The sequence below is a fragment of the Suricata suricatta genome, chromosome 2 (assembly GCF_006229205.1).
Source record: "Suricata suricatta isolate VVHF042 chromosome 2, meerkat_22Aug2017_6uvM2_HiC, whole genome shotgun sequence".
In the NCBI taxonomy this organism is placed as follows: domain Eukaryota; kingdom Metazoa; phylum Chordata; class Mammalia; order Carnivora; family Herpestidae; genus Suricata; species Suricata suricatta.
The window spans coordinates 150,735,325-150,762,290 of record NC_043701.1 but is presented as its reverse complement, the minus strand read 5'-3'; the positions used below and the strand labels follow the sequence as shown (position 1 = coordinate 150,762,290).

The window sequence follows — 26,966 nt, the reverse complement described above, 5'->3', positions numbered from 1 at the left end:
CAAGTAAATTTTGGAAAGAACATCTCCTTAAAAAGATTAAACCATTACACAGCAATTTATTCACTTCCAATTATATGCTTACAAACCTCAAATTTGAGTTCCACTCTTAAGAAAAAAGTACCAATGCCTGGCACCTACGTTCCATAAGTACAAGACATATATAGTTCATTATACACAATAACATAGCAATATAGCACAAGCCAAATCTCTTCTACTTAAAAGAAAATCTGCAGTTTCACATAAGACTTACCTTGGAAAAACTGAATTTCTGTGCCATCTGCCCAGAGCTTTTCTCACTTAACCGACCAAGGATGCTTTGAGGATCTTTCAGCAGAATAGTCTGTGAGTCTAGAACATACACACAGCCCTAGAACACATCAATTAATCAATCAATAAAAGCCCACAATAAATAAAAACTCTGGCATTTTGCCCATTGAATGAAACTAAAACCCAATTAAACAACACAAACCTCAGATTCATGCTCTTTTTCTGACTGTGTAAACGGTCTTATTCGAAGACAAACCTGGAGATAATCTTTGGATTCCAAACTATTTGCCTTAAAAAGAAGAACAAAATAACTGTATTTTAAAAATACAAAACATGGCTTTTCAGAAATTACCTTTTTTACAGTGGCTACTGCATAACCATCTGAGATCATATAGAATCTCTACGCAATTAGTGGTTCTTCTGTTTGTAACCATTTTGTAAGTCAAAAGAAATGCAAATCTGCTTAAAAAAAAATACCACAAAACACTTGATTTCCTCTACCTTATATATTTATGTTTGAAGTTTATAATACACCTCTTTTCCCTAAAATCCTGACCTTTATAACTAAAAACAACTACTAGGGCTCTACATCACTAAAACATCGAATTCCAAAATAAATTATAAGCAACCAGAATTGTCTATTAACCCAAATGTTCAATTCTATTTAAAAATTTTTTTCCTAAACCACATTTTCTTTACTACTCCCTTTGGAGAAGAAATTAATTCACTTTTTAAAATAATTATAAAGAAATGTGTTTTTTAAATAAAAAGGAAACAAATAGAATTTACTAAAAACAAACTATAAAAGCCAGAAAATCTGAACAGCCTTATATTTATTAAAGAAATTCATCTTAAGAAAAACTTCTAGCCCTTTAAGAACTTAACTCATCGCCCTTTATGAAAATAAAGAGAACACTTTTCAACTAATTTTGAGTATGACATAACCTTGACACCATGATTGACAAAGATACCCTCAGAAGAAATTATAGAACAATATCCCTAATTAAGATAGGTGCAAAAATTCCCCAACAAAGTATTAGCCAACATACAACATAGGATAATACATCCTGACCAAAAGTGTTTTATCTCAGGAATGCAAGGTTAATTTAGCATTCAAAAATCAATTTGGGTAATTAACCACATTAAAAGAATCAAGAAACACTTATCGCCAATAAATGTAAAAAAAAAAAAAAGCATTGAATGATGACAGGATATTGACATATATAGTCAACATCTACTCACAAAAATTCTCAGCAAAGTAGAAAGACAGGAACTTCCTTCACCTGAGAAAGAAAATTTACAAAAACCTACAGCTAACCTCATACTTTATGGTCAAAGACTGAATCTAAGATGGGTAGCAAGTAACAAGGATTTCTGCTCTCACAACTTTTATTCAACTTTGCACTAGAGGTTCTAGCACATGATAAGCAGGGGAAAGGAGGGGTAGGAAGGGGAGAAAGAGGAAGGAAGGGAGGGAGGGAGAGAAAGAGTAAGAAAGAAAAGAAAGGAAGGAAGGGAGGGAAGGAGGGAGGGAAGGAAGGAAGGAAGAAAGAAAAGAAAGAAACCGAAGGAAGGAAGGGTGGGAGGAAAAAGAAAAGGAAGCAAGTGAGGAAGAAAGAAAAGGCATCCAGATTGGGAAGAAATAAAACTGTCTTCATTCACACACATTAGCATCTACATACAAAAATTAAACAGAACCTACAAAAACATCTCTAGAACTATTAAATGAGGTTAGCAATGTAACATGTTACAAGATCAACGTGCAAAATCAATTATTCTTTTATAACTGGGAAGAAACACCAGAAATTGATTTTAAAAATCAATACCATTTGGAAGAGATCAAAAAATCATAAAATACTTAAGGGATAAATTTGACAAGAGATGTGAGATACCTACACCCTGAAAATTACAAAACACTGCTCAGAGAAATTAAAGGTCAAAAGAAATTGATACACCTTGTTCATCATTTGGTAAACTCAATATTGTTAAGATGTCAATTCTTCTAAAATAGATCTACATATTCAATGCAATTGTGATTAAAATCCCAAGAGGCTTTTGTTGTGGCAACTGACAAACTCATCTAAAAATTCTCACAGAATTTTTAGCTAGGGAGTACCTAGAATACTCAAAACTATGAAACAGAAATTGGGTGGACTAACGCTACCTGATTTCAACACTCACTTCAAAACTACAGTGATCAAAACGGGGTACTGGAAGAAAGACAGACAAATGAAAGAAACAATATTCAGAAATAAACTCCCACAAAGAAGGACATTTGATTTATAATAAAGGTACAAAGGAATGTAGTACAGCAAGCATAGTTTTTTCAACAAATCATGCTAGAACAGATGATCTATAAAAAAATAAGAATTTGGATACACACTTCACATTGTTTATAAAAATTCAAAATGGATCATATCCTAATGTAAAACTAAAACTGTAAAACTTCTAAAAGAACACATTGAAGAAAATCTTTGTGGACTTGAGTTAGGCAAAGATTTCTTAGGTATAACACCAAAAGGACAATCCACAACAGAAAAAAGGTGATGAAATTAAGAACTTCAGTTTTCCCCTCTTGCACTGTTGGTGGGAAAGCAAACTGGTGGGGCTGCTTTGGAAACAATGTGGAGTTTCCTCAAAAAATTAAAAATAAAATTACCCTACAGCCCAACAATAGCACTACTAGGAATTTATCCAAAGGATACAGGAGTGCTGATCCACTGGGCACACGTACCCCAAAGTTTATAGCAGCACCATCAACAATAGCCAAATTATGGAAAGAGGCCAAAAGTCCATCAACTAATGAATGAAGACAGAAGATGAAGATGTGGTGTATAGACAGACGCAATAGAATACTACTTGGCAATGAAAAATAATGAAATCTTGCCATCTGCAACAACATGGATGGGACTGGATGGTACTATGCTAGGTGAAATAAGTCAGTCAGAGAAAGACAACTTCACTCATATGTTTAAGTTAAGAAACAAGAGAATATCAAGGGGGAAGGGAAAGAAAAAAAACAACAACATAGCTACAAACAGAAAGGGAGACAAACCATAAGAGACTCTTAAACACAGGGAACAAACTGAGGGTTGATGGAGGTGGGGAAAATGGGTGATGGGCATTAAGGAGGGCACTAGTAGGAATGGGCACTGGGTGTTGCATGTAAGTGATAAATCACAGGAATCTACTCCCTAAGCCAAGAGTTAGCTAACTTGACAATAAATTATATATATATTTTTTAAAAAACTTGTTTTTCAAAAAAAACACTGTTTAGGGACTACAGGCAACTCAGAGAGTAGGAAAATATATTTACAAAGCATATATCTGATGAACAAATGCATCTGAAAAATATAAAGAACACTTAAATTAAATAATAATATAAAAACAATTCAATTTTTTTAAATATTTGTTTACTTTTAAGAGACAGAGTACGAATGGGGAAGGGGCAGAGAGAGAGAGAGAGAGAGACACAGAATCTGAAAAAGGCTCCAGGCTCTCAGCTGTCAGCACAGAGCCCGATGTGGGGCTCAAACCCACCAACTGTGAGATCATGACCTGAGCTAAAGTCAGGTGCTTAACCGACTGAGCTGCCCAGGCACCCAAACAATCCAATTTTTTTAAATGGGCAAAGATTTAAACTGACTCTTTACCAAAAATACACTAATAACAAATAAGCACATGAAAACATATTCAACACCTTTAGTTATTAAACGCAAATACCAACTTGATACCCATATATATCTATTAGAATGGCTAAAACTAAAGACTACCCAGAAAAGCCAATATAAAATTAAAGAGAAGAACAAAGTTGGAGGACTGACACATCCGACTTCAAGACATTCTATAAGCTACAGTAATCAAGGCAGTGTGGGACGCCTGGTGGCTCAGTAGGCTAAGCATCTGACTCTTGATTTCAGCTCAGGTCATGATCTCATGATTCATTAGATCAGCCCTGTTCTGGGCTTTGTGCCAACAGCATGCAGCCTGTGTATGATTATCTCTCTCCCTCTCTCACTGCCTCTCCCCCAGTTGTGCTCACATGCTCACTCACTCTCTCAAAATAAATAAAACTTTAAAAAATTATCAATAAAGTTTACAAAGACAAAAAAAAAACAGTGGTAGTAAGTATGGTGGTAGAAGGAAGGATTTTTTACCTTTTAAACACTACTGAGTTATTTCAAGTAAGGCTTACAATTCCTAAGGGCATTGTGGAATATTTTTTATTTTTGAGGAAATCACAGCAGTACTTAACATATGTCAAACCCATGAACTATTCATTCAAACTAGTGCAGTTTCCACATTAGATCACACTGTTCCTTTTGATGTCGTATCTTGGTGAAGCTGGATTTTTCAGTGGTTGTTATGATAAAAAAAAAAAAAAAAAACAAGTACTACCCCAAACCACTGAAGAACAGGAAATAAGGTTGGAAGGTTGGCACTTTCTAATCTGATTCCAAAGCTTGAAAACCTATGACGTGCACAAAAGATATACATATCCTTACAGCAGATAACTGTGGTAACTAAAGAAAGACAAATTTTTTTCATTTACATTAATATTTTTCAAATGGCTCTAGGCTAAGGTACAGTTATATATTAAGTTGCTTGGACCTACTACTAGGAAGAACTGGTATTTATTTAGGACATCATGAAAACATTACTGAGATAGAGAAGGTTGCCTTAAATCCACAGTCTGGAAAGCTCTGAACATACGTGTCGGCAAGTGTGTGCACAACACACACTTTTCCAGGCAAACAAAATAATACTTTCCTTGTACTTACCTCGGCATTTGAAGCAACCAAGGAAAATTCATGAGAGAGATTAAGTTTAATGCCATCAAAGTTTATTTCCGAAGGTCTTGCAATTGGGTCGGCACTAAAAACATAAGATGGTCTAGGCACTCCATCTTGATTTAAATTAGATTCCATTCTGCAAGAATAAGAGTAACTTCAGAGAATTTTAATAAATTAGCATAAAAGCCACTCATAGTTTAAAAAGCCTGAGTCCAGCCCACTAATAACCCCCACATAACTACATTTCTAGACAAAAATCATTACGTCTGTAACACGATGATGGCCCATGGAAAAGACAAATGATCAAATTATTAAGATTCTTTTTTTTAATTTTTTTAATGCTTTTCACTTATTTTTGAGACAGAGACAGTGCGAGCAGGGGAGGGTCAGAGAGAGAGGGAGATACAGAATCTGAAACAGGCTCCAGGCTCTGAGCTAGCAGTCAGCACAGAGCCCGACGCAGGGCTCGAACCCACAAACCGTGAGATTTGACCTGAGCCGAAGCCGGGTGCTTAACCGACTGAGCCACCCAGGCACCCCCAAATTATTAAGATTCTGAATCAAGTAATATTGAATAGAGCCTACCACTACTATTCATATGATCCAACTCATAGGTTGATTCAGCCAGAGATTTTATGAGTAAAGGTAGTCCATTAAGTAAGACAGCCTGAAATCTTCTCAGAAATCAAGTAATTGTAAATTATAATCTTGTGTTGTTGTAGTTACTTAAAGTCTTCTGAAAATGTTACTTACAAGCCTGTGTAATGCTTTAGCATTTAGGAGTTAAATTCAGTTATCTGGACATCTGAATTCTTTCGACTGAATTCTTCCAAATAATGCAAGTGAAAAGTGAAATAATGTATGTGAACACATTCAAAACAGTACCTGACACAAATGTGTCAAAAATTCAGATGAATATGGAATAATGTATCAAAGTATTACAACTAAAGCATCATGTCACTAAACTTAAAGGTAAACTTACAGGTTGACTTTAAATAAAAATAATTGAACATTCAAATAGTTATTGACAATCTACTAAGTACAGAATACCAGGGAGAAAAAGAGCTCCTTGCTGTTCTTTGACAATATTCTGAAATATCCATAATGGTGATTCCCAAACTAGGGTTCCTGGCTCAAGAAAATAGTAATGGGCATCCATACATATTACATAATAAGCCAAGGATGCCCCTGTATATTGGTCATATGTTGTTTACTTCTTCACAGAATGCCAGGAATGTTAGTTCAAAAAACTATTAGGTGCCAAATTAAAATTTTTACATATCAATTTGCTTTTAATACAGCCCAAGTAATCTTTTTAAGTCAACTAGAGCCTAACTAGTTTGCACATCCCAGAAACTGCACCCAACTTCTGCTCACACAAATTCCAGACTATAAAAATCACATCTGACTCTGGGACATCCCACTGTGCTTCTGCGTAACATCACTTAATATAATAAGCCCCCAAGTCTCATCCTCCTCTCCCTCCCCTCTCAACCCCTCTCAACCCCATAGGTTCCCTTGCCTTCTTCCCCTTCTATGTGGTGGTCCTTCACTCTAGTTTCTGAAAGGTTTCAGCCCCACTGGGGTGGACCTCTCGCCCAGGTAATCCTGTTAAAGTGCTATCCCAATAAAGTTCCTTGTGTGATACTGCCACACTGTGGTCATATCTTTCTCCTAGATCAGCCCTGAAACCCACAAACTCAATACGACAGAGTTGTTTTCATTTTACTGTTTTTCCTAAATCTCAAAAAGACAAAGGAAATTATTTACCTTCAACAAAGCCCAGCAAACTGCAGGATCAACCAACCATACACTTTAGTATCTTGGTTGCTTTTGTCTTTATTGTATTATCAGTGATAAATAAATATGTGATAATTACTTAAAATGCAGTCTGATAGAATATTTCAAACACCCAATGTATGCATGAAAATTAAGAAAAGAGGTTTCTGATAGAGTGGAAATAACCACTGATCTAGAACATACAAAAACATTAAGCACTGGCTTAACATTACATAACTCAGATTTTACAGAAATACCCAGGAAATGGAAGATAAATTTCACTTTTTGCCTTCAATTAATTTTTGGTTTAAGAAAAATGTTAAGTCTTCTATTAAATTTCTGAATTAAAAAGAATATTTATATCTCTTTTAAAAAGCAAGGTTATAGTAATTTGTAAGCATTCATAGTTCAGTTTCAATGAACTCTTAACATTCATAAAATTGTTGACATTTACTGTCACAACCTTAATTCTCGTGAGCTTTTATTTAAGTGTGAGAAGTTAACTTCTTCCTAACCAGACTGGAAATCTCTTGAGGGCAAGAAGAACTACTCTGGGGGTGCTTGGGTGGCTCAGTTGGTTAAGCCTCCAACTTTGGCTCAGGTCATGATCCCACGTTCGTGGGTTCGAGCCCCGCATCGGGCTCTGTGCTGACAGCTCAGGGCCTAGAGCCTGTCTTTGGATTCTGTGTCTCCCTCTCTCTCGGACCCTCCTCCCTTCATGCTCTGTGTCTCTCTGTATCAAAAATAAATAAAACATTAAAAAGTTAAAAAAAAAAAGAACTACTCTGTTCCCCCTACAACAACTTTAGAGATGTATGAGGATAAAAATTCCCTAATGACTTAAATAAAAATAATAAAATCCTCTATACCAAAAAAAAAATTGGTACTACTTTAGTGATATTATCTTTACTTTACTACTTTAGTGATAGAATCAGCATCTTTTTATCTTCTCTCCAGTGAGATTCCATGGCTGAACACTTGGGGAAAATAACAAATATGCTACAGAATGAAGTTTCTGAATGTCATCCACCAAATACAGTCTCAAAAGAACCGTCCTCCTAACTGAGGAGTCCTTTACATGATTTTGCAACTTGAAGTCCTGGGTCGGGGACATCTAATAAAACACATAGTTACTGCTGCTTCTGGGTAAACATGCTACCTTGTTTTAAAAGCAAAAGTAAACCTTGGGTGCATGGCTCTCTCAGTCTGAGCATCTGACTCCTGGTTTCCAATTGGGTCATGATCTCAGTGTTAGTGGGATCCAGCCCCACCCCTTAGGGCTCCAGGCTGACAGTAGGAAATTTCTCTCCCTCTCTTTGACCCTCCCCTGCTTGCTCTCTCTCCCCTCTCTCCTCTGTCTCTCTCTCTCTCTCTCTCTCAAAATAAATAAACATTTTTTAATGTTTTATTTATTTTTGATAGAGAGAGAGACAGAGCATGAGAGGGGGAAGGGCAGAGAGAGAAGGAGACACAGAACCGGAAGCAGGCTCCAAGCTCTTACCTAGCTGTCAGCACAGAGCCTGATGCGGGGCTCGAACCCACGAGTGTGAGATCTGACCTGAGCCGAAGTCGGAGGCTCAACCGACTGAGCCACCCAGGCGCCCCTAAATAAACATTTTTTAAAAGTTTAATAGAAAAATAAAGTGAACCTGAATCTGATCACCTTAAGCAAAGATTGCTTAAGGCATGTACCCGTGTCAACTAATCCTTCAGAAGCAAGGAATATTAGACTTGTGTCAGGCAGGAATCACTGAAGCAGTAAGTAGAACAAGTTGTGGGAAACATTCTAAACGGGGGATGACAGTAGTCCTCGCATTCGCCACACACACCCTCTTCCGCTTGGTACTGTAAAGCCCAAAGGGGCAAACCCCAGGCAGTGGCAGCAGCGTGGAAATAAACGTACCTAAGGCCACGACAGGGCTTCCCCCTCAAAAGAGTTCATATCACCTGCCAAGCAAACTACTCACCTCCGGGAATCAGAAAACTAGGCTTAGCAATGGAGGCCTGCGCGTCAACAACAGCAGCAGCAATAGTAACAAAAACATTAGTGATTGCAAACACCTGGTGCCTACTATATACTGGCACCGTTTCTGGCAACTTTAAATCTTATTTTATCTTCACAAGAGCCAGAAGAGATTAAGTACTATTATTACTACCCCTTTTAACAAATGAGCAAACCGAGACCTAGACAGATTAAATACGTTGCCTCGCCTCACTCAGCTAAAATGCAGTGGAGACGAGATTTGACACCCAACCCAAGTAGTATGGCTCAACCCTGCGATGCGAAGACCGTGCCCACGGTGCCCTAGGAGCACCCAGTTCCCCGAGAGGAAACTCAGGGGCGCCGCGTTCCCCTGGGAAGTTACTTACTTACACAGCCAGCGCCGTTTCCCAGCCTCGGGCCTGGTATTTGCGCAGTCACCCACGTCGCACCCTCACCTGGGCCCACCTCTTCACCTGCACAAGCGGCCAGGCCTGCCAGACCTGCGAGCAGCAGGGCGATGTTTCCTTTTTCAAATTCAAACAATGGCGGCCAAGTCACCGCACTGCACGCTGGGAGTGGGCGGGGCTTCCGGAACGGCGCCTGGGAGCGTGGAGGCTCGAGCTGTGGGCTTCCCACAGGTTCCGGGAAGGAGCTTTCAAACCCGGGGCGGATGTTGGAACGCCGGCAGGTGGTGTGCGGTGGGGCTGGTGGGTGGTCTGCGTGCGGAGGGTCGGAGCTTCCCGCAGAGCACCGCGTGCCGCGCGGGGTGGGACGCTGCCTGGTGGCTGTGGCGGGTACCTCCTCCGTTGGCACGGACGCCAAACTCGGATACCGTCGTGGAGACAAGACGTAGCAAAGGCCTGGAGGTGAGGCCTCTGCCACCACACTTAGCCGCGCGACTCCCCCGGGGACGGGCCAAGGAATGGGGGCTAGCCTCCGCCCGGGCCGGTCCCTGCGGGCGTGAGCAGGTTCTCGCGGCCCGAGAGTCGCCTAGAAGTAGCCCTTCCTGCACCCTAAGGGCCACTTCCCTCGCTGCGTGACCCCACCTTGTCATCCCCAGCCGCCCTCATGGACGAAATAAGTTTTTCCCAGAATAGACGCGTATAGGCTTGATTGCTTTCTTCTTTTTCTCTTTTTCTCATTCTGAGGGTATCAAGTACCTACCGCTGCGAGGCGCTGTGCTACGACAGTCTAAATTCCATACATATTTCAGATCTCCGCCAGTACAGCCTCCTCTGCGTCTTTTGAAGGGATCCTCTTCTTTCCAGTGTGGTGCTGTAATATTCATGACAAGCAGTACCATCTCTCCCTGCTGTACTTGATTTTAAAGAAAAAACTGCTAAGGTTAATTGAGCGTGTACCTTGTTCGGGTGCTAAACATATAAAATGGATCGTCTTACTGATTTTGAGAACAACTCTTTGAGGCAGATAACATTATCATCCCCATTTCATAGATTCTGAGGGAACTGAGTTCATATGGTTAAGTAATTTGCTTAAAAGCATACAGTTATTAATGGAGGCGCTGGGATTTAAATTCAGCTGAATAACCACCCTCTTACATGTGGTCATATTTTTTACTATTTTAGTAGTACTGGTTAGTAGTTTTAGAATACCTACTTTGATGAACTACAGTGTTAATTACCTTATTCTATATATCCTTCAACTTCCCCCTTCCCTAGCTGACTTCCCACTGCCTCTTCATTCAGTTCGCCTTCTTTCCCCAGAAAATAATTGTATTTGAGGTAAGCCAGTTCGGAGTAGAGAAGAGGATGCAGAGCCAGGAGTTAAAATGAACAAAGGAAGTCGATGTAAACGGGAAGAAAGGAGGAAAGATAAAAACTAAGCTTTCCCGTCTAGGCTGGAACTCAAGTCTAGTGGGTTCAGTCTCAAAGTCTCCATTGCTCCTTTGGGCAAGTCTATCCCTAAATCTGTTTCCTGTCGTAGCTCATAATGCCGTTATTGCTTTTAGCTAGTACTGATTCCCAGCTGTTGACCCCTCCAGGTGCTACAAATATTTATCATTTGACAAATACTTATTGAAACCTGCTGTGTGTCAAACTAGGCTACGAGTTAGGGAAACAGTGGAGCAGAGGGACAATGTTTCTGCCCAGTTACTCAAGACAAATAAAAGAATCATTCTTGCGTCCTCCTTTTTCCTCACCACCCTTATCCAGTGCATAAACAAATATATCTGTTGTACTGTTGTGTTGTAAGTGAAATAAATATGTTGCCCTTTTCATTACCCAGACCACCATACGGAGCCTCCCGTGTCTCCCGATTAAGATCCTGCAACATTTTTTGTAGAGCAACCAAGTCACTTCCTGGCTTAAACCCCTTCAGTGATTTCAGAAGAGAAATAGGGACACCTGGGTGGCTCCATTGGTTGAGCCTCGGACTTTGGCTGAGGTCATGATCTCATGTTCCGTGAGTTTGAGCCCCACACTGGGCTCTGTGCTGACAGCTCAGAGCCTGGAGCCTGCTTCAGATTCTGTGTCTCCCTTGCTCTGTGCCCCTCCCCTGCTCTTGGTCTGTCTCTCTGTCTCTCTCTCAAAAATAAATAAATATATTTTTAAAAATTTTAAGAAAATCATATTTTTAGCCAAGAAAACATGCAAAAGAATATACAAAACACATGAGAAATGAGAAATGAAAGTCTACATACATAAATACCCCACACAGTCTTTTCCTTTTTTTTAAGAGATAAATTTGAAAACTGTAAGTCAGAAAATTAGCTGAAAAATGGTCACCTATGGGGGTGAGAATGTTATGCAAGGATTAGTGATAGCAGTTTGACCTCTCTGAGTAACCTTTTTTAAAATATAGTTTTGCCCTTTTAAAACATTAAGTCTAAAACAATGGAAATAAAAGCAAGCCCTGAAATTTAATTTAAAAAAAAGAGAAAATACCTGTATATCAAATTGCCAGTCTAACCATATAGTACTCCATGAACTAGGAGTTCTGGGATGAATTAGGAGTTCTGAGATACAGTGTAAGAGCAAAAAGTACAAAGAAACCAGTAATTTCACTTAGTTTTGATGTTGAAAGGGGTCTTGGTATAGTAGTTTTGAAACTACTGTGCTTGCATTACTGGAAAAAGCAAACAAGTAAATATATCCATGTTGTTTGGAACCAAGTTTCTCACTGGGAGAAGGGAGATAGCAAATATGGAATGATAGCAGCTAAGAAAGAATCCCATAGTGTTGGATTTGAATTGGTGTTAGAATAAAGCTGTGATTTTTTTTAATCTGAATTGGTCCATTGACAGGGCCTAGAGCTAGCATAGAAACTCTGACACCCGTGTCATAATAAGCACACTAGCACCAAGCTGCCCAAGTAGTTTCTAAATACCATTCTCATCTCTAAAAGGAATTCGTGCTCCTTGAAGAGAAGGCTGATTCACATCCAGAGGAAGGAAATTACAAAGTGAACCTGGAGCAGTCTTGTCAGAAAGCAAAGAGGTTCTTAAAGATTCATAGAGTCTTTTCAAAGGACACTGGACTTGGCTTAAAGGACCTTCTGTTGACCATACTTGGAACAATTTGAGCATCAAAAAGAATAATGGTGAGAGATTAAAGCAGATTTAATTTTTTTTAAGTTCTTTCCATAAGAGAAAGAAGGAGAGATGGAATAAAAATGAAAAGTTCTTTTTTACACAAGAATGTCAGTTAATGAATACAAACGAAACAATAAATGGAAAATCTCCATTTTGCAACTTCCAATGTAAACATTGATATGAGTAAGCCTTATGAATACATGCTAAAACAATGGATAAAAGATGCTAAAACCATTGGCTGCAGGGTTGTTGGGAATAGGACATTAACACTATCTCAAAGAATGTCCTAGAGATTATTTCATAATTAGAAGGGAAAGGGGAAGTTTACAATGTAAAGGTTTATTTATTGGACACACCTTAATCAAATGAGGAAACTTTAGTATCACCGATAATTGAGTGATCTATCACCTAATAATATCTGTGCCAAAAATGTTTAACCTGAATCTAATTATGAGGAAACAAAACAAAATGAAAAATATAGAGCACTTTATAAGACAGCAGGCCTAGGCTCTTCAAAAAGCATCAGGAAAAATGAGAAAAAGGTGGAGGAGTACTTTAGTCAGGAGTCAAACCTTACAAATGCAATTACCTACATCTTGATTGGTTCATAGATTTTTTATTAAGAAGTAACTACAAAGAGGAGCACCTGGGTGGCTCAGTCAGTTAAGCGTCTGGCTTCAGCTCAGGTCATGATCTCACGGTTCATGGGTTCGAGCCCTGCGTCAGACTCTGTGCTGACGGCTAGCTCAGAGCCTGGAGCCTGCTTCAGATTCTGTGTCTCCTTCTCTCTCTGCCACTCCCCTGCTCATGCTGTCTCTCTCTGTCTCTCAAAAATAAATAAAAAACATTAAAAAAAATTTGTTTAAGTAATTACAAAGAAGCATTTTGTGGACAATGGAGAAATTTAAATACGGACTACATATTAGATGATACTGAGTCAGTATGAAATTTTTTTACATGTGATAATTTGTGACTTTATAGAAGATTGCTTGGGGAAGATACTTGCTCTGGTATTCAGCAACTTTCAAAAGATTTGGCAAAAAAATGAAACAGAAACAAAATAGAACCTGAGAGGGAACAAAAGAATAAAGAGAATGGGGGGAAATAGGACAAAAAAAGCAAACGTGGTAAAACGTAATTGGTGGATCTAGGTCAAAGGTATAATGATGTACATTGTGCCTTGATTTCTATTTTTAAAAATAACTGAGATTTTCTAAAGTAAAAAGCAAAGGAAAAAAGTTTCTAGTTCTTTACCAGGCCCTGCAGTATCACTGTCCAGCCAACCTCGCTCTCCCCTTTTCTCTATGCAGGAAGGGGGTCTGCTCTGGGCACCTCAAACACGCCAGCCTGTCTCTAGCATATATCAGCCTTTATATAGCTTGATCCCTCTGCCTGATTTCTCCCGTTCTTGATGTGGCTCACTGCTCTTCCTCCTCCAGATTTCTCTAATAGTACATTCTTAGAGAAGACTTCCAGTCCACTTTATCTCAGTGGTTCCTCTTTTTTTATTTGCATTTTTGTGTGGGTATTATGGTTCCCCCACTTCCTCAAATATAAACTCTATGAGTACAAGAACTATTTCTCCTGGTCACGGATATATCCTCAGTGACTATGCAAATCCATGGTGATCAGATAAATATTTGTTGAACAATGAATGGAGGCTGATGTGGCTGAGTCGACACCGGGTAGGGAGAGCTGGAAGCAAGCTTGGTGGGAATGGGCCAAGACTGGGTCCTACCAGACTCAGTCAGCAAAGTACTGGTTTGGGTCCTTATTCTAATAGTGACGAGAAACAAGTGGACTGTTTAAGGCATGAGCACAATGCAATTCAGTTTGCCTCTGTGTTTTGAAAAGGTCAGTCTCCTGGAGCAGCGAAGAGAGGCAGGTAAAAAAGAGTCACTGAACCAGCTAAGAGACTATTGCAGCCATCCCAGCAACGTGGACTTGGGAGATGGCAGAGCAGACACAGAAAACTGGAAGATTTCAGAGGTATTTTCTCCTATATTTTCCATTTTGGCACCAGCCACTGGGTGTTCCCTTAAAAACAGAGCCAACTTAACTGGGAAATGCTTAAGATTTACTCCCAATTCCAAATAATTCCATCTGTCCCCTTGAAGTGATCATTAGCATAAGATGAAGAAGTTGTTAAGTTCCATCAAGCTGATTTCCTTCCCTCAGCACAGCCTCTACTGCTGATAGTTCCCAGTCATAGCTAACTTCCCATGTGCCAGATAGTGTTCTGAGCATTTTATACTCAATCTTAACAGTAACGTCTGAGGTATTTTGTTGTTATTATCCCCCATTTAATAGAGAAAATGGGGCATGGAGCTATTAAAGAATAGTAAAGTAATCATAGAGGTTAACATACAGGTGTTAAGTTTAATTCAGGTAATATTTGTAAAGTACCTATAAACGTGCCTGGCACGAGTGAAATAATCACTTTTTAAATGTATATAAATAGTAAACAATGGGATTCGAATCGGAATCTGGGTAGTCTGGCAGTTAACCACCATATCCTACTGCCTCTCGAAGTTTCAACCCAACACCCATGTAATTCTATTAAAAAGAAGACTGAGTGCCTAGGTTCTGCCCAAAAGCCACCTCCAAAAGTAGGACTAACATAGTTTTTCAATCCAGAAACTGAGTATATATTGATTACAGAGGTTCGAATGACAGTTTCAACAAAAATTTGTCAAGCACACGCTATGCAGCAAATGTTACCTGCAAGAAGCCTGCAGTCTAAAGCAAGCCCTTATCACTCTGAGATTCCAAGAAAGAATTAATCTTTAATTTCTTAAGTCACCCAATGTGTGCAATGCATTAATTTCTCTCCTATGCATCTAGTATGGTACTACTTCTGTACCATCTGACAAAATAGTCACACAAATAACTTTTTGTGCTCTGTGGTTTATGTGGGGAACCTTGTGCACAATTTCAAAACAGTATGGCAGACAATATGATAGAAGTGTACAGAGAGTAATAGGAGCAGAGTGAATACACCTTTGGAGGAACAGCTCTGAGTATGACTAGAAGCTTAGTTACTTACAGGAAGTGACCTCAGGAAGAATATTTCACTTCTTCAAGTCTCAAAGTTGTGTGGATTAAAATAGTGTATGTGAGTTACTTATTACAGTCTAGACACATAGTAGGTCTCATAACGGTGGTTATTTTTATAAGTTTCCTTCTAAAGTCACTAGAATGTGAGCTTGAGAGTATGTGTCTTGGTCCACTATAGCCCTGACATCTATAACAGTGTCTTGCATAAAATATGCAAATATTTTTTGATTTAAAAATGTCATCTACCAGGGAAGATTTCTTTTTTTTTTTAACAGATTTTTTTTTAAGTTTATTTATTTGAGAGAGAGAGAGAGCGCATGCACACAAGCAGGAGAGGAGCAGAGAGAGAGGATCCCAAGCAGACTTGGTGCTATCAGTACAGAGCCCGGCATGGGGCTTGAACCCCTGAACCATGAGATAATGACCTGAGCCAAAATCAAGAGTAGAACGCTTAACCAACTGAACCACCCAGGCGCCCCAGCAGGGAAGATTTCTTCAAATGCCATGTAGGCTAAAATGAATGACTGGGATCTGCAGTGAATGCAAAGGGGTGCCATGTGAGGCAATGAAAACACGAGGCAATGAGAACAAACACAGGAGCACACAAAAGTTTCCAAAAACTGCAACCACATAGTTCAGCAGGACTGTGAGCATCACTAACATGTATAATGACAGGAGATAGAAAAACTAGGCTGGGCCTAGATCCTAAAGGGCCCTGTATGACATGCTGAAGAGACTTAGAACTATATTCTGTGAGCCACAGGAGGTTGTAGAGGGAAAAGTGGAGGAAGAGAAGCAACAGGAAGGACCAGGTCTGTACCATCTCAGTCTTTCTTACAGTGTGGCCGTCAAGAGATGAAGGACCAGGACATAGAAGTTGACTACATGTAGGTGCAGAAGTAACCAGTAGAGGAAGAAAGAATAACCGTAAGATTCTTGAGCTTCAATGTTTGTCATTGTAGGAAGTAAATAGTTAATATTTATAATTAATATGAAAAGAAATAACATTAGGAGCATGCAAATTTTTGATACACATCAAAGATATGCATGGTAATTACCAAAAGAAGCAAAAACAAACTGTAAGAGTGGTTGCCTCTGGGAAGCAGGACTGGAGCTGCGGAGTGGGGCGGAGGGGAAGGCATTATAAATTCTTTAAATAAATATTTTTTAAAAGTAATGTGTCAGAGGGAAGATGCATTCCTTTATTGAGCACTTATTGTGTGTCAGTCTGTATAGCACCATCACCTCCTTAGTGAGTGAGGCTCCCCACTCCTGACCTGCAGAGATTGTGCAGTTGGCCATCTTTCTAGAACACACTAGACGAGCACTTGTCTGAGAGCTTCTTCACTTTCTCTTCCCTCTATCTGTTCTTTCCAAATGTCTGGGCAGGACTAACTCCTTCTCATTATTCAGTGTTCATCTCAAACATACCTTCCCCAGCGAGACTATCTTGCCGCCTCCCTGAAGCTGCTCCCTTCCGCCCCCAACCAGTTACGTTCTATCACAGTGGCCTATCTTACTTTCTTTGTAGCACTTATAGTAACGGAAATTTCCTTATCTGTTGATCGGATGTCTTCCCCGCCACAGGGTAAGCTTACAAGACCAGGATCTCATCCGTCTTATTCACCACTGTATCCCTAGTACCTACAACAGTACCTGGCAAACAGTAGCTGCTCAATAAATACTTGTTCTGTGAATGAAGTCTTGCAGGTGTTATATGCACCTCTAATGTCCTATAATGTCCCTGAAGACAATGATGGTGTAACCTTTTTTTCCCCTCAGTATCCCTAGTAGCCAGGCACAGGGCCTGGTTCAAAATACAAGCTATTATAAGTTTTCATTAGGTATTCAATAAAAGTTTATTATTTGAATGTATAAATCAATTAATGCTGTATACATTCTTATATGCCATATCATTAGCCTTAAGACTCTAGTATTTTCTAAAAAAAAAAAAAAACATTTAACCAGGAACGGATTTCCCACTGTCTAGACCCTTCCAAGTGCCAAAGCTGGGGCTTCTGCTTCTATTTCATCTTCAGTGTCTTCCAGTGGTGAAGGAACTCACACTGTTTTTGAAAAGTGTGTCCTATTGGCAAGGGTAAAATCCACGGAGAGCAGCAGTTCAAATGGGAACCTAGCAAAGTCTTAGGGCACAGGTGGGCATCCTTCGCTTTGGTAATCCAAGAGGCCAAGTGCAGGTGCTATAAGGGCCTGCTGGTGACAACAACAGGACTTAAGGCTCCTCTACCCAAAGTGGCATGTTCACTCACATGTTGGGGGTGGTCTGCAGTCACCGGCCAGCAACCCTCTCTTCACATGGGTTCTCTCTTTTTAACTCTGCCATTTTTTGGAGGTCAGTCAATTGGATATTAACTGTTTCCTTCTCTTTGTAGCCCTAATCTAACAATCTCAGTTCTCTACAAGTCGTCGCAGATAGATCTAACCACATGGACGTGTGTGGCAAGAAAAAAGCTCAATGCTAACATTTCACGACCTTTTGTCACTGCTCATAACATAGCAAATAAGAAAAAGCACAGCAGTCCATTACCAGAATGGAATTACTTGAAACCAAAATGGCGCTATTTATAGATCATATCTTGCATTGTTTTGAAAATAGCACAGGGCAGTGCTAGTGGACCTCACATACATATTCAACAATAATTACAGGCTCTCTGGTGCATTTATCTATGCCAAAGAGTTTTATTTTGAAGAGTTATTTCAAGATTCTACCTTCCTCAGAAGGAGAAAGTAGAATCATGCCAATATGATCTCTTTGTTATAGAAAATATGCTTTTCAGATTTCAATTACTAGAGAAAATAACAATATCATGAATAGTATGACTATTTTTGGTTAAGGGAAGCTATTGAATTACCATAATTAATTGATAAATAATGAGATCAATTTCAATAAACCACTTAAAAAATACCATTGTTGATATACTTCAACAGGGCCTTAGGAGGAAGGAAGGAGAGGGAGGGAAGAATGAAAAAGAGAAGGAAGAAGAAAAATGCATACTTATATAATTTTTGTTTTCAGTTATCTAAAGGAATATTTCTGAGCCTTTGGTCACAGAGGTATAGAATATTAGGGACATAAGGGGCACAATGACCTAGTTCAAATTTTTCATTTTTAGGAAGGAAAGAACAAGGTTCTGCAAAATTAAGTGACATGCCCAAACATTCATCGTTAGTGAATGGCAGAGCCAGAATATGAATACACAGCACACGTAGCCAATTGTTTTAAATAGACACACAAGAAAAAAATACCAAGTTATAAATAATTAACATGGTATGATCTCATATTAGCAATTTTGAGACAAGCACACATTTTTTTAAATACATGAACAAGCTCATTTTTAGCAATTAGAATATTAGTGTCATTCCATTAGATGCCAAATACAAGAGTAACTTATTATCTGAGATTATTTTTAAAGACTTATCACCTAACAGTTCAATTAGGTCCTCTTTTAATTTTGTTGAAAGCTATAAATTAGAAAGAGTTTTATTAGGGTGCTTGAGTGGCTCAGTCGGTTTAGCATCTGACTTTGGCTAAGGTCATGATCTTATGGTTTGTGGGTTTGAGCCCCGCATCAGACCCTGTGGCTGACAGCTCAGAGCCTGGAGCCTGCTTCAGATTCTGTCTCCCTCTTCCTCTGCCCCTTTCTGCTTGCTTGCTTGCTCGCTCTCTTTCTCTCAAAAATAAACATTTTTTAAAAATTAAGATCATATAAACCTTTAAAAAAAGTTTTATTATACAGACATTAGAGTCTCAAACTCTTAAACCACACCAAAAAGGCTTTATCAAAAATTAATAAGTGACTATTAATTACACCTATTACTCTTTTACCCAGGGCTACTTCATTTAAACCAATATTCTCCATAAAAATTGAAATATTGTTTTTCTTTTATTTTTTTAAATGTTTTATTTATTTTTGATACAGAGAGAGACAGAGCATGAAAGGGGGAGGAGCAGAGAGAGAGAGACACAGAATCTGAAGCAGGCTCCAGGCTCTGAGCTGTCAGCACAGAGCCCAACACAGGGCACAAACCTACGAACGTGAGATCTGACCTGAGCCGAAGTCGAGGCTTCACCAACTGAGCCACCCAGGCACCCCAAAATATTGTTTTTCAGTAACTGTGCAAATGCAATATTTTTTATAAAATTTCTTTCATTATGTGTTTGAAATGTATTTATGTCAAGATCTTTAAGGTTTCATTTATTGAATGTGTGGAAAATTGTCATATAACATAATTGCCAGTCCTCACTGTCAGACTAATCAGTTTGTATGACACATTGGAAGATTTATTTTGTCAGAAAAAGTCTGAATTTAATGTCCTTTTTAAGGAATAGTATCAAAAACACTGAGAAGTAAGTTATAGAATCTGTTGCATATTTCCAAAAGCAATCGATATTAAAATGATACAGATCTAATATAATTAATTTTACATTAGTTAATTAAAACAAGGTAATAGATTTTTATTACTTAATTTGCAGTATAGGCAATGTAGTATCCAGCTAAAACCAGAAGTTATTGATGAAGCAAGACCTAGAAGAATACATATGATATTCTTTAGGAAATATACACATGTATATTTGAATTCTGGTATTAAATTTTTTAATTTTAATAAAAAGTGTGCTTAAAAATCAGAGATAAAATCATTTAATTGCATTAGACATCCAAACTTTTCTTGTGTTTAATAGAAGATAAATGTATATACTAATTAGGGTAATTAAAGCTAGCTGCTGTAAAAAAAAAAAAAAAAAAAACAAAAAAAGCAGCTCCACACTGTTTCATTTCTCATGCATTTCATACACTGCCCTGTTGTGAGGAGAGTGACTGTGCTGGACAACTGCCTTCAAAATACAGGCTTTGTTCCTCTCAGTTGATAATCTGCAGTATTGACCTCAGTGGACCTATTTGAAGGGAAAGAGACAGCTCAAATAAGGGTTGCCAGAAGGATTTATAATGAGGTCTGGAAGTGGTGTACATTCCTGCTGCTCATATCCTTTGGAAGGAACTCAATCTAACTGCAGAGGAGAATGGGATATGTAGTTTTCCTGTACACTCGGCAAGAGGACACCCAGATGATGAGCATATAGCCAATGTCTGTCATGTAGCTAATAACTAATTGGTCCAGCAGCTGGCAAATTCAGGTGTTATTGGGAGATAGTAAAAATTAAATAATTCAGAAGAGGAAATAAAATAGGAATTGACTATAATCAGAAGAAATATCCCATGATCTGATTTGATAAAATAGGTTTTAGTACTTTATTGGCTGATATATAACTAATCTGACAGAAATCTTGTAAAAATTTTATCTGTGAGTGCTAACCAATGTCTCTTTTAAAAGTTGGTATTTCTAAAAAACATTTCAGTTACATTAAGAAATAATCAGCATTGCAACCATTACCATTCAGGCCACTTGGAGATGCTTTTCTTTCCAGCTAATGACAAGTGCTATGATGAATATTTTTTAAATAGCTTAAAAGGATGACTTACATTTAAAAAGGGGTTTTTTAAGCACTTTGCTTTGCTATCATAGAACTCTCTCCCAAGAGCATTGCATTCTCTGATAGTAGTCCAGAAAGATGCAGCGGCCCAGCCACCCCACTGTCCATTCTAATTCAATTCAGAATCTCCCAACACTACTGGCCAAAATCCTGTGGTTCCAAACAACACTTAGCCCTTAATAGAAATACGTAGAAGAAACACAAACATCAGGCAGGTCTCTGTATGTTTTGATTAATTGTTCAAGGGAGCTTCCCCAAAACCAGTCATTTGAATTGTTCTTTTGTTGGGAAATTTTTACTCCTTGGAACAATGCACCATAAATTAGGAGATTAGACTATAGTGAAGGGAGAAGTGAGAATGCAGAATGTTTGGTCAAGAGAAAGGAAAGAGTATGTTGAGGTAAGAAAAATGGGCATTATAGTCAAATAGGTAGATTCTAAGCTTTGTCAGTTGGAAGTTTGTGACAGTAGGCAAAGTCAACACACCTTTCTGAATCCGCTGCTTCTTGAATGACAGCTTCTCTCTGTGCCGGCCTGGCAGACAAAGACACCCATTAAGTAGTAGTTATTATTACAATCTAACAGGAGAGACCAGTGTTGGAAAATAATACAAGAGTGATGTAACCCCACCTAACAAATATGATCTCTTCCATTCCAAAGGGAGAGAATCCTCATTGGGTTTTATACACTCTCATATTTATTTACTAGGCTTTAAACTCTCCTGGGATGACAGGGCCTGTGCTTTACCTCATTCCATAGACCCCTCTGCCCCAATGACTACACTTGCACCTAATGGGAAAAGAGAGGACTTGGGACCAAATCAACAGTCTTCAGTCTTCTACCATACAGGCACCCACCCACACACACCCACACCCACACCCACACTTTTTTGAAAGTTCACATTTTGCACTTCACTTTTACTAAAGATCTATATTAGCACTCTTTTCACTAGCCAAAAGAAATCACTAACCAAAATCACTAACCAAAAAAAATTTCACTAACCAAAAGGGAGGAAGGGAGGAAGGAATCCAAAGAGGATTTTTGCTGTCATGAGAAAAGGTCATGTCAGTGTTCAGCTGAGCCCGTACGGAGGCAGCACCAGCCCCAGCAACTAGAGTGGCGCCACCAAGCGCCTCCTCCAGGAACTACACTCAGCATCTCAGCATCCAGCCTCTGTAGCTTTGAACTGTTAGTGAGCATCTGTGCTTCACGTAGATGTATTTTGTACATTTGTTAGCTATATCCCAAGGTATCAGAAAAGCCTGAGAGAGGTTATCTTTGCGGTATGGGCACACTCAGAAAATTTTCCATGTAAATTAAAGGTAATTGTTTCTATGCTTTATGCCGTTTGGCTTTTAAAAGACTTCATAGGAACACTCCACTTTCGGATAGCAGGGGAAACCTGTAGTTCATATGAAATGTTTGATGAAGATATAAACAACTATGGGAATGATGGGAATGAGTAAGAAAAGATGGCGATCCAAAAAGAAGTTATAAAATAACACATGAAATGCGGCCCAAACCACAGAAGTCATTCAAAATTCTCATGAATTCCAAGTTGAAAGAAGTATATTAGTGGACTGTCTAAAATATGTTTTAATTCTGGACTTGATTAAAAATAATTCTGAGTCACAGTTGGGGTATATAATTTGTAGAACAGTTAAAAAAACAAGCCAAAAACCTTTGGAATGAGTGGATATTTAAGGGAAATTTGTGGGAGTGTTTAGGATGTAATCGGAAATGAACGGTTTTCTTTCAGCTTTCCTGATTGCTCATTGTGGGGCAATAAGTGGCTAGGCAGATAAGTACCAAACAGATAATTTGGTACAAAGAGAAACATCTATATTCAATGACTACACATTTAGTATTTGTAACCACTTCTTGCCAAGACATCCTCACATTATTCAGCCTGGGGCTCAGCTATTGACTGTGCCAGTCAAACAACCAAAAGTCTCAAGTTCCTTTGCTAAAAATATTCCAACTCAAATCATCCTAGCAGACAGTGATACCAAAACAAAAATCCTTTGTCTGGTAAAGTGACCAAATTTTAGAAGACTGAATAGAGGCAGAAAAGACAAATCGTGGTTGCATTGCCTTGGGCAAGTTACTAATCGAGCCTCAGAGCCTCAGTCTTTTCATCATTAAAATGGTATCTTTAATACAAGTCCATAGGGGCGCCTGGGTGGCTCAGTCAGTTAAGCATCCGGCTTTGGCTCAGGTCATGATCTCACGGTTCGTGGGTTTGAGCCCTGCATCGGGCTCTGTGCTGACAGCTAGCTCAGAGCCTGGAGCCTGTTTCAGTCCCTCTCTCTGACCCTCCCCTGCTCGCACTGTCTGTCTCTCAAAAATAAATTTTAAAAATTATTAATACAAATCCATAATCGGCACTCTGAAATTCCGAAGTAGGATAAAAAAAATTTTTAATATTAAAAAATAATAAAAAAAAACAAAAACTCTGAAACCCACAAGTATTTTTGTCAGTTTGGCACCAAGACTGTTTGGCAGCAGAGCTGGCCATGGACAAACTTGAAGCCTCAATTATGTCTCAATACTCATATTTATCACGCACACCCTCTGCTGTTTGTGGCCACTTTGTGACTTAGGGATTAATTTTACTGTGAAAATTCCCAAAAGTGTTAAATATATGGGTAACAGTGAGAAGAAGAAAGGGAAGCATCAGGCTTTATCAGTAGCTCAGAAAATGGAATATTGATGTGCTCTGTCTGTGAGACATCTTACTGAAGCATATGCTGTGGAAACCAGCTCCATCTCTGACTTAAAGAAACAGATGAGTTGTTGAAATTTTATGTTGAATTTTAACCAAGAACTAATGAGAAATAGAAAAACATTGCATAGGGCCAAAAATGAAGATCTTGGGTATGTGTTGATTGAATGGATCCAACCAGAAAGAAGTAAAGATATGCCAGTGACTGGTGTGTTGGTTGTGAAACAAGCTAGAATATACCATGAAGAACTAAACTTTGAAAGTGAGTATGAATATTCAGAAGACAGCAGAAATTTAAAAAGTGCCATGGTATCAAGTATCATATGTGAAAAAGCTCCTACTGATTATGAAGCCACTGAAAATTACATTGATGAATTTGCTAAGGTAATATCTGATACGGGAAGGCCGAAAACCTGAGCCCTGAGCAAATGTACAAGGCTGATGAAACAGCCCTGCACTGGTGCTGTAGGCCTAGAAAAACCTTGACTGACAGTGGCTCACACAGGGCACCGGCAGATTTCAAAGGTGCCGAGCAAAGGTTGGCTGTTGGGTGTGCTAATGGTGCAGGCACACACAAGACAAAATTGGCAGTGACTGGAAAAAGCCTATATCCAAAATGTTTAAAAGGTGCATGCAGTCTCCCTGTGCATTATTAGGCAAACTGGAAAGCATCAGTAACCAGAGAAATCTTTTCTGATGGGTTCAATAAGTACATACTCCTGGCAAGACAAATGCAAAATTTTAGTGTTCTTAGACGACTGTTCCGGACTTCTCCCTCCTGAAATTAGTTGAAAAATAATGTTTTTGGCATTTGCTATACCCCCCAACATGACATCCGAAATACAGCCTTATGACCAAGGAACTCTATGCTCTAGGAAGAGCTATCACTTTTATTTTCACCAGCATGTTTGCTTCAGTTAACAAATGCCTGAAAATTCAATGCTTTCTTTAAAAATTTAGTCTTAAAGATGCCATCTACATAGTTGCTGAGTCAACATTAACTAATATTTGGCACAGGCTTTGGGCTCCAGTGATGTTTTAACATGACCTGGCCAATGAAGATCTTAAAGGATTCGGAGATCATAATGAGAAGATGTTATCAAAATTCATTACTTATTCCAAAAGTTTATTGGCCAAAAGTGTTAATAAGTTGGAAGAGGCTGACATTCAAGAAATGCTCAACATTGGTAATGATGTACCTGTTGTGTGTTTATTCTTTCAGTGATGGGAAATGGCCGAGATGGTGTTAAGTACAGATCAATGTGAAGATAGTAGTAATAATGATGACGACATGAGGGCAGGCGGGAAAAGTCTGTAAATGTGTGATCGATTCATTACAAGCCTTGAACAATGTGCATTTATCAGTAAGCAAGAGATCATGGCAGTTTATCCAATTAAAGAGAAACTGCTTAATCAGAAACCTAACGAGAACAGTGATACTGGAGAAAGTCTTTAGAAAGGCCCCTCGTTGTTAATGCCTCTTCATCTCTTGAGAGTCCCATTCTTGGCTCCTCCTCAAGCTCCAGCTCCAGCCTGGTTTCACAGATGAGGACAGCACCAGAGTAACTGCTCCTCCAAGATTCTCAAACAACTAGACATGATGCATATTCATTGTATGTGTTATGGGTTATTTTTCATAAATATAAATTTAAAATTTCACTAAAAATATATTCTTTTAATTTTTTAGTGTTTATTTCTTTTTAAGAGAGAGAAAGACAGAATGTGAGGTGGGGAAGAGCTGTCAGCACAGAGCCTGATGCGGAGCTCAAACCCACGAACCAGGAGATCATGACCTGAGCTAAAGTTGGATGCTTAACCACCTGAGCCACCCAGGTGCCCCTAAAAATATTTATGATAAGCAACAAAAGAAATGAAAAGCTTAAGTACTTGTAGTATATATCCTGCCATTCAATTTACCGGTAAATTTATTTACCAACAAATTTCATTTACCAATAAATCTATTTATGTAAATAAATTGTAACATTATTTATGGTCTTTATTCCACTTAGTGTGAATTTTCATTTCTCCACAGAGAGACCATATTCTATAATCATTTGGAATGTTACAAAGTTAATAGTATATGTACCATGTTCCAAATTCTTTATAAATTCCAAAATATTCTCATTTTCAAAATATATCTGGTCCCCAGGGTTATGGATAAGAGATTGTGGACCTGTGGTACTTACCTTTGAGTTTGTTGGGAAGACCCAATAAGATAATTAATGTAGAATGCCTGGCATAGAGCAAATGCTCATTAAATGTAATTGCTATCATTACTATTCCATTCCCCTACTCTTAAAAGGAAAATGTAGGACAAGGTCTTTTTGAAGTTAATAAATTGACCTTGCACAGTAAGAGTAAGCATTCTTCAGATTTTATCAGCCTAGGGGAGCCTTTCACGAAATGCTGCTGATAGGTACTAGAGCATCTCTTAACTCTTCATCCAGGAGATTGAAGCATTTCCCAAATTGGAGGATAGAAAATGTTACACTACAACAAGTTACACTGTGGTTTTATAAAATACATACATCTCTAATTAGCCTTTACATTATTCGACAAAGACATGATTGCTTATTTGCCTGCTAACCATTTCCTCAGCTCGCTCTGCCATTAGCACCCCATAAACAATATTTTAATCTTTCTTGTGAATAAGGATTTATTCCTAATCCTCGGTGTCTATCCTCAGCTGCTGTCATAAGACCTTGAACATAGCTGAATGAATTAAATTGGAATTTTGTTTTATGAATAAAACTATTGCTAGCCTGATGAATGTCAGTTGGCCTCCTATGTGTTGGTCTCCTTTTGTTTTGGTTTCTCTGTAGGGTCTATAAGTTTTATTGCTTTTCTTTCATTATAAAAGGCGTATAATGACTATGTAGAATATAGGAAAATATTACTTACAAGAAGAAAAGAAACTCACCTTTATCTTACAACCTGTGATAATCACTGTTAACATTTGTTTACTTTCAGGTCCCTATTGCCCTAAACTGTAAACCCTATGAGGGTGGAAACCATGTGATTCCTTCCTGTTCTCTACTCTGCTCAGCATCCCACAGCCGCATGCATATAACAGATATAAGGAAAACACACTCACATACTCAAGGGTCAAACTATATTCACAGGGGGCTTTTGGCCATGTTATTTCTAATTAACACTATATTGGGAGCATTTTCCCATATCTGTCCTAGTTGACCTAACCAGATCTGATTTCCTACACTGCACTCAGCTTATCCTCTTTATTTTTAGAACTTGCTACCCGCAGGCCTTGAGTAACGTTATCCTGCAGCCCCTCTGCC

At 38.6% G+C, this 26,966-nt stretch overlaps 1 protein-coding gene and 1 long non-coding RNA gene across 13 annotated transcripts in view; one reads left to right on the top strand and one right to left on the bottom strand.

The window, feature by feature from the left end:
* Positions 1 to 26,966, bottom strand: part of KIF20B (kinesin family member 20B) — a 104,681-nt gene that overhangs the window by 60,018 nt on the left and 17,697 nt on the right. For 2 of the 10 annotated variants that reach the window (XM_029932206.1, XM_029932205.1), the window contains exons 2-6: positions 21,432 to 21,479; positions 9,210 to 10,135; positions 5,049 to 5,196; positions 470 to 556; positions 251 to 367 (exon numbers count right to left, since the gene is read on the bottom strand). In XM_029932206.1, coding sequence (XP_029788066.1) covers positions 251 to 367; positions 470 to 556; positions 5,049 to 5,195 — 351 coding nt within the window. In that variant the 5' untranslated portion in view covers position 5,196; positions 9,210 to 10,135; positions 21,432 to 21,479. Of the gene's footprint in view, positions 1 to 250; positions 368 to 469; positions 557 to 5,048; positions 5,215 to 9,209; positions 11,253 to 21,431; positions 21,480 to 26,966 lie in introns of those variants that run through there. The other 8 variants (XM_029932199.1, XM_029932200.1, XM_029932208.1 and 5 more) reach the window with 6 other exon arrangements.
* Positions 9,425 to 19,413, top strand: LOC115285679. 3 transcript variants are annotated; one of them, XR_003905647.1, is made up of 5 exons: positions 9,425 to 9,689; positions 12,190 to 12,384; positions 14,231 to 14,365; positions 16,274 to 16,360; positions 19,375 to 19,413. It is a non-coding gene; the product is annotated as an uncharacterized LOC115285679 (long non-coding RNA). The 3 variants fall into 3 exon arrangements; XR_003905646.1 differs by lacking the exon at positions 12,190 to 12,384; XR_003905648.1 differs by lacking the exons at positions 12,190 to 12,384; positions 16,274 to 16,360 and having other exon boundaries at positions 19,375 to 19,410.